Source organism: Mytilus galloprovincialis, chromosome 6, assembly GCF_965363235.1.
Source record: "Mytilus galloprovincialis chromosome 6, xbMytGall1.hap1.1, whole genome shotgun sequence".
NCBI lineage: Eukaryota > Metazoa > Mollusca > Bivalvia > Mytilida > Mytilidae > Mytilus > Mytilus galloprovincialis.
This window is the reverse complement of record NC_134843.1, coordinates 100,355,746-100,371,238: the sequence shown is the minus strand read 5'-3', so window position 1 is coordinate 100,371,238 and position 15,493 is coordinate 100,355,746. Positions and strand designations below refer to the sequence as shown.

The 15,493-nt window shown below is 33.5% G+C and overlaps 1 protein-coding gene across 1 annotated transcript; it reads left to right on the top strand.

The window, feature by feature from the left end:
* Window positions 1–3,159: 3,159 nt before the first annotated feature.
* On the top strand, window positions 3,160–8,678 carry LOC143080948 (small nuclear ribonucleoprotein Sm D1-like). Its single transcript, XM_076257147.1, has 4 exons — window positions 3,160–3,306; window positions 6,793–6,869; window positions 7,409–7,609; window positions 8,221–8,678. The coding sequence occupies exons 1-4, from the start codon at window positions 3,293–3,295 to the stop codon at window positions 8,322–8,324; spliced, it is 396 nt and encodes a 131-aa protein (XP_076113262.1). The 5' UTR covers window positions 3,160–3,292; the 3' UTR covers window positions 8,325–8,678.
* Window positions 8,679–15,493: the final 6,815 nt, after the last annotated feature.

Here is a 15,493-nt window from a genome sequence, read left to right as displayed (position 1 = left end):
CGTCTCATAGCTTGATTGGATTTTAGAAATTGTCAATGAAGCCCAGGTCGATTGAAATCGAAACTTTACCCATCAAATAGATTTTTTTTATCTTCCCATTTTCAAACTTTCCATTTCTGTGTGAGAAACATTCCAGGAGCGACTGCACACGAAGTATATATGTATCTCCCAGGCGATAGGATATTCCAGGGTTTGCATTTCCTATCATAATTGCTACTCACAAGAAAGCTATGATACCAAGTTCTCAATGAGGTAAGTTGAAATCTTTCATTCGTAAATTTTACAGAAGCCATCACGAGTTGGTTGACCGTTATGGATTATTTCAGTATCGCAGATGACAACAAATATGTTCCAGTTGTACTAATACGGTAACCATTCTCTTTTCGTGAATGTAACAAATTAGACAAATCATTTGGCATTTCTGTCTATCCTTCCGGGGCACCTGCGAAGCCGATCACCCATGCATTATATTTTGGTTGGGTTCGTGTTCTTCAGAATTTTTTCTTTTTATCAATAGCGTTTGTAGTTTATTTCAACTTATTAGGCTTTATTTGTGATGACTTTTAAACTACCATTACTAAAGTCAATCTAAAGTATCTGCAATTCTCAGAACTAAATGTAAAAGCCATACGAGTGCATGGAGAATTAAAGTTTACGTGATATTGAGGTACCTCTTGGTGACAGTACTACACGGAGCATTTCACGCATGTTATCATCATCCGGCAACTGGAATCCAACGATATTTTATAGATAATCAAATACCATGGGCCGCGTTCAATATCGTAGCTGCTACGTAGTGCTACGTATATTTTGATTCTTGAACGTGTAGCTATAAACTAGCTGCTACATATATATTGATAGCAGCTACATATATACTGAACTCAACCCTGGCATATCAGCAAGGAAAGATCATGTGAGCGCTGGCTAAATTCAGTACTTAGCAGATGAACTCTTGTAATGATGAACACATGGGACTAGATTTAAAAGTTCGGCTTTTCCAAAGCTTTGTATATAGCCACGTCCCTGACAATCTCGTGTTTAATTAGCAAATGCGACTGTTTTTTGCTGTCAAAAGATGAAAAGATATGAAGTGGGTAGTCAGCTTCCAATCTGAAAATACACTTTCTTTCTTAAAATAAGCAACATCGACAATCTAATCAGTAAAATATAGATCTCTGATTACGATTCTCATATGTAGTTTAACGTAATCAGATATCTATATTTTAATTAGATCGCAACTGCGAATTTTTAGAAGTACCTTAAATAAAAGTAGAGTTTTCCATTTATTCCTGCTATATGCTAACTACTCTCCTAGGTAGTTGCATCATATAGATCATATAAAGGCCAGGTAATATATATATATAATGTATAGGAATACATCATACATGAAGCAACATTCACATTTCAACAGCTATTAAAGGGAAACTTCGCAAAAAAATTAAAAATTGATATTATGTCCATTCTGTATAAAAATGCTCAAATTTATAGATATTAAAGTTTCAATATACCAGGGGTATGTCTGCTATGTATCATTCCGCTCAAACTGGTACTAGGGACCGTTATAAACTTGCCGCATCAAGTTAACAATACAGCGGGAAGAACCTTAGTGCGATTGTTGTAACATTAAGGAGCTTTGTGAAATAAATGTAAAGTATCTGAAGTTGAAAATAAAACAAAAAAAAAAAAACTTGCCGCAGTGAGGTGAGAGGGGTGTATGATGCTCCTAGTTGAAGGCCTCGATGTGACTTTGAGATGAAAACAGCAACAAGAGCGCTGTTTATTTGCTATAATACTGATTTTGTGTCATGAATGGATACCCCAAATCCTTTATTTTTTCTACTATTATTATATATCATTATCTTAGTCTGAACTAAGAACGGACTATGATAGGATAAATAAATACCGCCATCAAATAGATCAATCCCTAACACTACATATTGCAAAACTTGTGACTTAATTTACCTAGACATGCAGTGATACCAACAGGAAGAAAAGAAATTATTAAACAGTTGAACACATTGAACACCCAGACACGGATGTGAAAACACCTCTGTCACCAACAACAAAAGATACCAACGAAAGAACAGCACATATTTTAGATGATCTTAGATCATTTTAGGAGTTTTAGGAGATTTGATCTAGCAAGCCCAAATCCTGATACCTAAAAATTAAGGTACCGCGAGTTATCACTTAGCCTGAAAAACTAGGGCAGTGACTCATATTTTTTCCCTTTCTTTTCTTTTCTTTTCTTTTGTTCTCTTCTCTTTTGTTCTCTTTTCTTTTCTTGTCTTCTCTTTATGTATTACTGACACCAGTAGACTAAACTGAGAACGAGAACCACCATATAGACATCTAAGACAATGGAGTGAGTCCGGCCAATGGAAGAAATAATCTTTTTGTTAAGGTAATTGTAGAATCAGGATTTGAAACAAAATAATACACATAAGACAATGACCGTTTTTTCTGTTTCTTTTTTGGAGTATTTTTTTGTATTCTTTTATTTTCTATTTGACAGTATTTCAAGGCTAAAAATATTTTTTGTAAAGTGTTCAGTTCAATTTGTCTCCACTAGTCTGGAATGTTATGACAACTGATTCCATAATTTAAAGTACCTAGTTTCATGAATTGAAAATTTAAATAATGTTATCAAGAGGGGGGGGGGGGGTGTGTTATCATGTGACCTTTTGATGTTAACCTGTTTTGGCCTTTTTCAAGGTGTTGTTTTAAAACTGTTATATCTGAAATGAATTTAAACTGTTAGATTCTAACTGTTTTCAACCCACTGTGTTAATCAACATTTTTGAATTTGTTGTTTTGTTGTTAACTGTTTTTGCCAAAATTGAGATGTAGTTAACATGTTAACGGACCCCTTATTGCCCCCTTTCTTATATATGTCGCTGTTAAATTATGCCATACACATTGGTCTCTGAATAGGCCAATTGAAAAATCATAAACTCCAATCGACTCCTTTAATGTGTGAGTGGTGATTGATTAGTTCGTTGTTATATATTTACATCAATCCTTACAATGGTAAGAGAAACAAGAAATGGATAGTAATTAATTCAATCTTGTCGGCTTTTTTAAAAAGCTAATATTTTGCCCTAAAGGGTAACAGGAAGGGAAAACCATTTAGTACCAGTCGCTAAAAACTTTCAGCAGGTCGTTGTTATGTTTTATCTCAAGACCAAAATAGGCACTCGGTCAAGCGTTTAGTTCATACGTAAACAAGACGAGCCGGTTGCCGCCATTATTAATATTTTTTCCTGTACATGGTATACAAATCCATGTAATCATGAAGCTTGTGAGGTAATAGCAATTCCAATAATTGGAATTTATATAGATGAATGAAGGGAAGGTGCAATAATATCATTATTTTGTGGATTGTTGCAAACATTTATTAAGAAAACTCCAATTAAAATGACGAGTGCCCCACGCTAAGTCTTTATACAAATATATTGAACAATTTGTATGGAATTCATCACTCTGTGACATAGTTTCTGATATGGCGGAACGCAGTATTTTCTGCACTGGAAGCCCTTTCCATTAGATGCATAAATTCACCTCTTCAGTCTAGAATGTTTGCATATTTTTAAACCTGTTTTCAGCTATGATACGAGAAAAATATATTTGACTGAGGCGCTTCTTCCCCTATTTTTGTTGCTTCAATCTTGTCTTGATTGACAAACAATTCACAAGTTAATTCAATGTACAAGATATATACATGTATCTGATTTTGAATCCTTTTCTGATCCGGAGCCCTCCAAGCACAGGCACTCGTATATACCTTTATATAACACAAGGTACTTAACTCGCGATACGTTGGTAATACCCCCATATATACTCTTAATATTATTAGAGTTGTTCCTGTCTATAGGAAGCTTATACAAAGAAGAAGAAGGTAGACGAAATAATTACGATTGACATACTTGGGTTGGATTGCTACGGATGATTCCGACAACAAAGGTAGACGTGTTATACACTATTGTGAAGATAAACCAATTCAGATTTACGACATAAGTTTTAGTGGGGTTGACAGCTGAGAAATCAGCATATAAAGTTATGCCACCGGCTGACATTTTTCTCCACGTTTAAGTACCTTGTGTTATATAAACTTTATAATAAAGGTATCTAGGATTTTTTTTCTGAGACGAGTGCCTGTGCCTCGAAGGTCAAAATAGTGTTGTCTAATCTTCTTTTTCCGTTGGTTTTCTCTTAGCAATCCAGCTTCCTCTACCAATAAACACTGACCGCTACGAACTAACCTAAAGTGGTGCTTAAAAGTTTCATTAAAACACCAAGAATCTATCAATCCTCTTCCATATACTGCCCACATTAAACTTTTTGAATAAACTGGCTAGTTTGACACAGTAGTCGGTACAACTTCAAAAATTGTCTCTTAGACTTAGTGCTAGCTTGTTTCTCGTGAGTAATGTCGCAGGCTAATTGGTTTAGACACAGGATCAGAATTCATCCAGAGCTCCACACAATACAAATAATTAAAAACCCTTGAACCCTGGAAAAGTCATGGATTTTTATTTTGGGAGGAAAAAGGCCTTTAAAAGTCATGGAAAACTATATTTTAGGGAAAAGTCCTGGAAAGTTATTATTGTTTGAACTGTAAACTTTATTAGGTGTCTATAAACATTTTACGTAGTTTTTTCAAAACTGTTTCCTCAATAGAACTACAAACAAGGTCCCAGTTTGATAGTTTTTGAATGTTTTTTACCCTTATCTGATTACAGTCGTCCTGTAAATCTATTTTTATAATATTGATAATTGGAAATGTCCTTTCGTTCTAAAAATAGAGCCCTGCATCAAGTAGCTGAAATGGGTCCCTGTTGGAATTTTCCATTGCTCAAAAGGTACATGTGTTTATGAAAACATTTTTCGATCTTCTCGGCGTTTGTCATGGTGTCATATTTTTTTCGAATTGCTCGGGATTTATCATAACAAACAATGAATTAAAACGAAAGTAAATGTCCAGTAAAAATATTGAATAGAAGCATGTTTTCAGCTTCTTTTTGATAGCTAAGGGAAAGTTATGATGATAACAAGACTCAGCTAGTGTTTTTATGAAGCGTCCATCAAAGGCTAGGGGTTTCGTCAAGAACGAAATCAGTTGGAAAAAGTGAAAGGCCAATTCAAATATGACATGATATGAAGTTGGAAAGCATCAGATACCAAAAGTTCTAATAAGGGACAACTCAACCCAGATTTATCATTTATGTAAATTAAATTAAACACTGAAAAACATTCAAGTATGATTTTAGTTTATATATAAATTTTGTTCATTTTAGTTGATATTAAAGTGAATAATACACATATCCGTTTTTTTACGTCAATACAGCTTGACACTTTCTTCGTTTTGGATTGTTGTCTTATTGGCAAGTGCAGTATAACATTGTCATTTATTTATTTGATGTTGCAGAATTATTTGTAAATTTAAGTTGAATGTGGTCTCCGTCTTTAAACCACCCTATAAACCTGGTCAAGGTTTTGGGGAATATCTTAAATCTGGGAACTGCTTATTATTTTTATTGAAAAACAGATCTGGCAAATAGGTGAAATGACTGGCAAAACTTTCTTACAGCACCTAAATTTCACATATATTACATAAAAATCTAAACACTTAACCACACCTACCCTAACTAAACTGTGGGTGATCATATGGGATCTAGAAAGGCAATTAGTTCCTGTCCAACTAGTGACACCATCTGCAGTTTACATAAGTTTTGAGAAAATACAAAACTGGCAGAAGTTTAAAACAGGGCACAAATTAAACGTGCAATTGCCTGTCAGTGAATAAACCAAATAAAACAGCTATCACATACATGTATACAAAGAAAGAAACATATTTAAGATGGAAAAACATCTGGGGTTGATATAATGTGATTAAAACTCGCCTAAATATTCAATATTGTGTTGATAAAAAAAACCAATACATTAAGGAGGTTGGTGGTGAAAAACCCAATTTGATATTTGCTTGAGGGGTGAATTGGAATTGATAATGCAATTAAAAAACTACATAAAAAATGATCGGGTAAAAACCCCAATTTGTGAATTCTTATCTGGAGCTCTGTCATCATTTGTATCTTGAATTTGCCCTGAACTCTTAAAATATTCTATTATATCTGCTGTTCCTAAGTATGTCTGTCTCTTTGCTGTTCAAAGCTCTTTAAAAGGTATAAATACACTTTATTGCTGTTTGGAAATCTGTTCTGCTTGAAATTTTGAAGTCATACCACAATCACTTTTCCATTTGTCTTTTCCATTTGTCTTTTCCATTTGTTGTGTAAGATATTTTCTGTAAAGTGTTATGCTGTCAAAATTTTATGGGAACTTTTGTGATGTCCAGTAATGGTGGGCAAATAGCGATAAGGTGTTTAGTTCTGGTAAACATGGTATACATGTAGGCAAATCAAATACTATTAAAACAAAACAGAGGGAATTGCATGTACTTTAACAAGAGCAAAAACGGGGGAGGTCTACATGTTTAGCTATGCATGATTCTGACTGCCTCCATCCTTTGAGTTTCTGGGAATAGAATTGAAGACGTATTTGCCTTTTAGACTTCATTAACTTTTTTTAAATACAGGTTGGGGAAAATACTCATAAAATTGGTATTGTGTACCAACATATATTGGCCCATGTTTCTGGAATTAAATAAGCTGACATCAGGTACATACTGTTATAATTTGAAAAGCCAAACATGTAAAACATTTCGCAAAATAAAGTAGAGCTTTAATTTGTGAGATGATCATTAGTCTTGACAATTTTGATTTTGTTTTACAGATTTTTGATGAAATTGTCCCACGAGACAGTCACTATTGAACTAAAGAATGGAACACAGGTCCATGGAACAGTAACAGGTATTGTCTAATTGCAAAACTTCGATAAAAAGATCCCTGCCTTGGATACTTTGCAACAGCACTGTGACCTATTTTTTTTTGCAGATGGAGACCATTATTCAGAGCAAGTTACAAATTGCACTGTATTTTGGTTAATGTTTTAGTCCGATATTGAGTTGTCAGAGTTCACTAAAAAGATAACTGGTTATAAACCTAACCCTTCATTTTGCATACTATGCTTTTAACTTTTATATGTCATTTATGGTATCTTACTTATATGCACTATGTTTAAAATTGTGCTCTTTTAATGACTTTTGTATGTGTGTACAAATGTATATATTTTGTTATTCACTGGATTTGAAACCTCTGAGACAGTAGAGCTTGTGTTTATATACTATTAGTTTATTGAATATCAAATACATATTATTGAATTTGGTCTTATTCATAATACAAACAATAGTCACATCGAATAAAGCTTATATAAAATTCCTTTATGACTAAAAAAAAACTGCACAATTATATAAATGAATTTTAACATTGAAAGATGATTATATTTGTAGGGGTTGATGTCAGTATGAATACCCATTTGAAATCTGTAAAGATGACAGTTAAAAACAAAGACCCAGTACAGCTGGACACACTTAGTATCCGTGGTAACAATATCCGATACTACATCTTACCTGACAGTTTGCCACTTGACACATTATTGATTGACGACACACCTAAAGGACGTGGTGGATTTAGAGGTGGAAGAGATAGGGGTAAGTAATAAACATTTAATCAACATTTTATGTTTTTTAGGTCAATCACTTTCACCATTAAAGAGGGAAAATGGTCAATAGACAGCAACTTACAAAATTAATATCTCTGAAAGTCACATAATAAATAGTTGAAAATCTTACAAACACACAAAAAAACTCTTGTACTAGTTTCTTTTTATGAAATAAATTAGTACTATTATTAATAATAACAGTGAGGTCGAAACACTTTTCAGACAATGACAATTATTATTTATTAGTATGGTAGAAATCATACTAGCAGTGGTAAAAGTTTTGATATGGTTTGCAACTCCCACAAAGTTATTAAAGTATACCTGTAAATAAAAAAAACGTTTGTTATCATCGAATTATAAAAAATTGAAATTGGGATTGTTATAATACATTATAAGGTTAATAAAGAGTTTTCTAATAAGCGTCAAAACAGGATCATTGAAATTAGATAGAAGGTTAATTAATTTTGTGAAATCTACAATGTGGTTTGTGAACTTAATGCTTTTTCCATTGGCTCTCTTTATTATTTGCTACCTTGTTACAATATGGTTTTGAACATTGTAATGCTGTCACATTTGTCTTAAATTATATTTTTATTTCAGGTGGCCGAGGAGGTAGAGGAGGACGTGGTGGTCGTGGCGGTAGAGGTGGTGGTGGTGGTGGAATGAGAGGTCGTGGACGAGGGCCACCAAGAGGAAGACGATAAACTCTTTTATGTGTAAAATCAAAGACAAAGTGAAAGTAGAAAGGAAATCTACAGCTATATATTGTTTTTTGACCAACAGCAAAAAATTATGTTGTAACTTTCTTTTATTCTTTTGTTATAATATTCCTGATAACATGCAGACATGAAGAAACACTATTCTTTTGTGAAATTTTTTCAAGTATTCTCAAAATCAGGAAATAAACAGATGAAGATAAGTACGAAAGACATGAAGCAATTCCACATGGACATATTTTAATCATGTACATTCTTCTCATTTTTAATGTCACATCATGTTTCATCTCCGTCGTCATTTTTGTACAGAAATAAAACAAAATAAAAAAAATTATTTCAAAATTATGTTTTGCCTCATTGCCTTTGAACTACAAATGTAAGGCCAAAAAAAAATATATATATCTGTTTCCTGCTTCCAAGGCAAATAAATCAGGGTCGGTAGGTCGGGATTTTTTTTTTTTTTTTTTTTTTTTTTTTTTTTTTTTTTTTTTTTGCAGGTGGTTAAATGTCATGTTTGGTTAGGGTCCTGTACCTCAAAATGATTTAATCCCTTTAAAGAAGCTTTAATTGAATAATCCTCCCAGTGCTGACATTTTTTAAACCTTAATTGTAGCACATTTGTGCTGGGAGCAGCCATTTTGATTGTTTGGGCATAGTAAAATACGGATCTGGATCGGACCGGAAACGATTTTTTTCCGGATTTGAATAAAAAGATCTAGGGTCGGGGGGTTTGAGTCAGGGTCGGTCGGGAAACAGGAAACAGACATATATTTTTTTTTGGCCTAAATGTATATGATATTAATATACATCTTGCTTCTACTGATCATGTTAGTTTTGAATAATCCAGATAAATCAGGGGCCTCGGTGGCTGAGTAGTTCTACTACATGTAGCCAGTCAACACTGAGGTTGTGAGTTCGATCCCTGCTCGTGCAGGTGCACTCGACTCCAATCTTAATTGACTAGGATTGTCAGTTTTCCTATCGAAGGTTGGTGGTTTTCTCTGGGCACTCCGGTTACCTCCACCAATAAAAACTGGCAGCCATGAAGTAGCCTAAATGCAGTGCTTAAAAGTGGCTTTAAAACAACAATAATCAAACATCCAGATAAATGTTAAAAAAAAATTAAAAAATACTTTTAATTTCCCCCCAACACTGTATATCTTTGACATATTAAATGCTAATCAAGCAACAATCCATCTATGCAAATGCATTATCTGGGAAATAGCCAACAGGATAAAAAAAAAATGAAATTTGAAAAAAGCACTTATAATTGCATGATAATTTAAAATATAACTTGTATATTGATTTTATTTAGATGGCTATTGGGTGGGTTTTTATTATCCCGCCTATGTGAAAGTCGCAGTTTGCGAGACATTACTATTTCTATACAGTGGTGACAGTGTAAACTATTTGTACAAAGCTTTATATTTCAGAAGGTGATGTATGCAAATTCCTTATATTACAACGTTTCTTGCTTTTATACACCATTGTCCTTGACCTCATTTTCATGGTTCATCTCACTTATGAGTAATAAGATAACTATGTTTGGTATATGGGTTCCTTGTAGCATCTCCATGTCTGTTGGACAGCATTCACCTGACCTAAGCCCAATTTTATAGATCAGTGAACAAGGTTAAAGTTAAAAGATTATGTTCATTTCTGTATTTGCAGTAGGATAGCTGTATGTGATATAAAAAAGATGTGGTATGATTGCCAATGAGACAACTCTCCACAATGGACGAAATGATACAGAAATTAACAACTATAAGTCACTGGTGTATGGATTGACTGAAACGGGTACATGTCAGTTTGACAACTCATTTACCTTGACCTCATTTTCATGATTCATTGGTCAATGTTAAGTTTTGTGTATTGGTCTGTTTATCAAGTAATAGGTCAAATATAATTAAGTGTATGAAATGATTGTAAGATATAGTCATTGTTCTAGTCTGTACAATATGACCTTGACCTCATTTTCATGGTTCAAAGGTCAATGATACATTTTTATACGACCGCAAAAATTGTCGTAAATTGGTATGTTATCGTCGGCGTCCGAAGACTGATGGTTTCCGGATAATAACTTTAATATAAGTCAATAGAAATCAATAAAATTTTAACACAATGTTTATAACCACAAAAGGAAGTTTGGGATTGATTTTTGGGGTTATGGTCCTTAAGGTTTAGAAATAAGGGGCCCAAAACAAGCATTTATCTAGTGTCAAGACAATAAGTTGTGTATAAGTATTTCAATTGTTCTGTAATTGTACCACAATGTTTAATACCCTAAGTAGAAGGTTAGGATATATTTTATGGGTTATGGGACAAACAATCAAGGAATAATGGGCCAAAAACAAGCATTTTTGTAGTTTCAAGACAATAAATTGGAGTTATCTTTCTTTGTCCAGAATGGTTGTTGAATCACCTAAAACCAATGCTTTATGAAATCTTCTTTGAAAATTGGAGTAATCTTTCTTTGTCCAGAATAATAGTTGAATCAACTTAAATCAATGCTGTATACAATATATAATGCAATATTCACTTTTACTACCAACTGATATATTAAAGCAATCTTTACCATTCAGTAATAACAAACACTATGATTACCATTCTAGGGTTATGCCCCTTTACAAGTGGAAAAGTTGAAGAATTTTTTCGTTTCTGTTCTCTTAACTTAAGTTTGTCTCAACTAAATTAAATGAAATGTGTATATAATGCTTATTACCTGTTTAAGTTCAATTTTTTGGCAGCTTTATTTTTACAGTTATTGAGTTATGTCCCTTTTTAACGTTATATGCTAGACCATCTGTGTCACATGTGTCACCTTTGGACACATTCCCCATTTATTTTTTTAGAAGTTACTAATAATTAATATTAATTTTAACCATGACTGTATGACATTTTATATTTTAATACTTTATGATGTATTTAAATGAGTAGTTATTGTTGCAAACTCGACTAGAAATTTAAATTGAGATCTTTTTTGGAATAAGGGAAAGGGGGAGGTGAGAAAAAAATTGGGGGGGTGGGTGTAAATTTTTCTCATTTCAGATTTCAGAAATTGAAAAGAAATTTCTTTAAACATTTTTTTTGAGAGGATTAATATTCAACAGCATAGTGAATTGCTCAAAAGCAAAAACAAATTTTAAGTTCATTAGACCACATTCATTCTGTGTCAGAAACCTATGCTGTGTCAACTATTTAATCGCAATCCAAATTCAGAGCTGTATCCAGCTTGAATGTTGTGTCCATACTTGCCCCAACCATTCAGGGTTCGACCTCTCCGGTCGTATAAAGCTACACCCTGCGGAGCATCTGGTTGTAATTTTGTCAGTCTATCAGATACTATAGCAGCAGGTCAACTATAATTGGTGTATGACATGATAGTGTGGTGTTAATGTCTGACTACCAATTATCAACTGACCTTGACCTCAATTTCATGGTTCATTGGTCAATGCTAAGTTTTTGTGTTTTGGTCAGTATTTCAATTTCTATAAGCAATAGATCAATTTTTTTGTGTGTATGGAATGATTGTATCATGCAAGGGGTACATGTCAGTGGTAAGTTTCATCTGACCTTGACCTCATTTTCATGCTTCAGATTAAAGTTTTGTATTTTGGTCTGTTTTCAAGTACTATAAGTAATAGGTCAAATGTATTTAGTGTATGATATGATTGTAAATAAACTCATCATAGATACCAGGATAAAGTCGTTGACCTCATTTTCCTGATTCATTGATCAATGATACATTTTTGTAATTTTGTCAGTCTTTCAGATACTTTTAATAAGCAGCAGGTCAACTATAATTGGTGTATTGAATGATTGTATGTTGTACATTTCTGTCTTTCCTGGTTGATCTGACTATAACCTCATTATCATAGAACATTGATAAATATAATGTTTATGTGATACTTGTGATACTCTTTACACAAGTATTCCACATTCCAAACTAAAAGACAAATTGAAAGAGTTGGTATTACTTTGCTTCATAAAAAAGAATGGCCAACGTAGATACAAGTAACTTGTCTTAGGAAGGGATAAATCATACTTTGTAAAGAATCACTCTGATTCAAACAAAAAATTCTCTGAAACCGATATTATCAAGATGCTTGATTTCTTGATTGACAACACATTTGTAACGTTCGGAGGACGTGTTTTTCAACAGACTGTCGGCATCCCAATGGGAACAAACTGTGCCCCTCTACTTGCCGACTTGTTTATTATTATGAGGCTGACTTCATGCAGGAACTTCTTAGGAAGAAAGATAAGAAGTTAGCAATATCCTTTAAATCTACTTTCCGCTATATAGATGACGTTCTTTCACTAAACAATTCAAAATTTGGTGACTATGTGGAACGCATCTATCCCATCGAATTGGAGATAAAGGATACTACAGATACAGTTAAGTCGGCTTCATATCTTGACTTACATCTAGAAATTGACAATGAGGGTCGGTTGAAAACAAAACTTTACGACAAAAGAGATGATTTCAGCTTTCCAATTGTGAACTCTCCATTTCTAAATAGCAACATTCCAGCAGCACCTGCATACGGGGTATATATCTCCCAATTGATACGATATTCCTGTGCTTGCATTTCCTATCATGATTTTCTTGATAGAGGGTTACTGCTCACAAGGAAGCTATTAAACCAAGAGTTCCAAATGGTGAAGTTGAAATCATCCCTTCGTAAATTTTACGGACGCCATCACGAGTTGGTTGACCGTTATGGAATAACCGTTTCACAAATGATATCGGATATGTTCCTTACGTCGTAACTACAATCCCCTTCCCTTTCATGAATGTGACCTACCGAATTAGACTATTTACCGGATTTGTAATCACATAAGCAACACGACGGGTGCCACATGTGGAGCAGGATCTGCTTACCCTTCCGGAGCACCTGAGATCACCCCTAGTTTTTGGTGGGGTTCGTGTTGTTAATTCTTTAGTTTTCTATGTTGTGTCATGTGTACTATAGTTTTTCACAAAAGGTGCCACAGGTAAAGCAGGATCTACTTCTCTTACTTAGCACACACCAGATTTCTGGTGGGGTTTTCTGTTGCTCAGTCTAGTTTTGTGAATTGTCGCATATTACCGGCATCTGTGGTACTGTCTTATTGCTGTGTTATATTTTTTTTTCATTTAGAAAAAAATTAGCATCTGTTTTTTTTGTATTTGATTTTTTTACATTTAAATCTCAATCCCAAAATCTGTCAGACATGTTGCAATGTTCAGTAATAAATTGTTTGATCCAGTTAAAAGTTACCAATCACTGGACAAAATGACCAGTGTAGATTTTTTAATAGTATAATACAAAAAACCAACGGGACTAGTAATGTTTGAACAATTACTGGACCAAAAATCTATTGTCATGCTGGATTCTTTTTAAGCAGGACAAGTTTTAATACGGACAAGAATGTACAATAACAAGAAACCACATGAAGAGAAGAAATACAAATATAGCATATTGTCTCCTTTTAATATTCAAGAAGGGACATAATAAAATATTCTGTGGTAAACATTCTGAGAATCAAATTCAACTTTTTCAAAAATTTCGGATGTACACTGAGTTATTGCCATAAAGTATAGAAATAAGAACATGCATTGTGGTATGATTGTTTAAGAAATGTAACCAACGAAAACCAAAGGCTAAAAAATAAAATAGCATCCAAATTTTAGCTATTTTATGGACCATGTTTCTTTTGGTCCATACTCGTCCAAATAATTTATGTGATTGGCGGTATTTGACAAATCATAGCATTTACATTGTTTATGTATTGTATCTTGAAGCTTTTATTACATTTACAGAAACTAGTTCAAGCACTTAAAGATATACAAACATACAATCCTGAAACTTAAAAAATAAATCCATGAATTTTGGGTGTACAAAACACCGAGTCACGCCCAATAGCAATGCAAATTCATTTTCAGTACAACAGTTATATTCGGGAATATGACAATAATGGTATTGAAAGGCAATTTTACTAAATAAATGAAACAGTAGTATACCGCTGTTCGAAAGTCACGCTTGAATCGATTGAGAGAAAACAAACCGGGTTACAACTAAACCCGAGGGAAACATATCAACCATAAGATAAAAAACAAAGGAAAAGCAAAAACAAACGCCAACATACATGAACACAGTGATTTCTTGAAATAATAATCATTGAAACACAAGAATAAAAGCGTTCCCTTGAGAATTATTATTTTTGCACTGAGCTAAGTTGGATATAGGAGTGATTTTGATCGTGATATGTTTTTGAACAGAAATATGTTAAAAAATCTATTATTTGAATCGTCAATAATTTTTGAAATACGATCCTGCATTTTTTTTATTATGTCCCAAGGAAAGTGTTTGTTCGATTCCTAAAGATCAATTTCATATTATAGAAAAGTCCCTTTTATATTGACACAGATTGCATGTATGTTTAACAACAGACTCAGATATATTTAGAAAACACGCTGATATGTTTTCAACGGTTGAATATATATCATGAAAGAAGGAGAACAGATACCAGAGAGACATTCAAACTTATTGATCGAAAATAAAATGACAACACCATGGCTAAAAAAAAAGACAACCAGACAAATAATAGTACACAAGACACAACATAGAGAACTAATGACAAAGTAACACTACCCCCCCCCCCCAAAAAAAAAAACAAAAAAAAACAAAAAAAAAAACCCCAACTAAGAGTGGTATCAGGTGCTCCGGAAGGGTAAACAGATTCTGCTCCACATGTGTCACCCGTTTGGTTGGTCATGTTATTACAAGCCTGGTAAATAGTTTAATTTGTTAAAGGCAACGGGATTGTTGTTACATAAGGAACATATCCGATATCATCTGTGAAACGGATATTCTATAACGGTCTACCAACTCGTGATGGCGTCCGTAAAATTTACGAAAGAATTATTTCAATTTCACCATTTTGAACTCTTGGTTTAATAGCTTATTTGTGAGCAGCAAACCTCTTTCAATTATAATAGGAAATACAAGCCAGGATATCGTATCAATTGGGAGAAATATAGCCCGTATGCGGGTGCTGCTGGGATGTTGCTACATAGAAATGGAAAGATCACATTTGGGAAGATGAAATCAACCGACAGTCATTGTCAATTTCTAGATATTATAAGACCAGATATAAGGTAGACTAAACTG

What these genes read in the sequence shown, in the direction of transcription:
- LOC143080948 (XM_076257147.1), top strand. An exon ending in GGTCCATGGAACAGTAACAG is followed by an intron (nt 6,870 to 7,408) that starts GTATTGTCTAAT and finishes TTATATTTGTAG; the next exon opens with GGGTTGATGTCAGTATGAAT. An exon ending in TAGAGGTGGAAGAGATAGGG is followed by an intron (nt 7,610 to 8,220) that starts GTAAGTAATAAA and finishes TTTTTATTTCAG; the next exon opens with GTGGCCGAGGAGGTAGAGGA.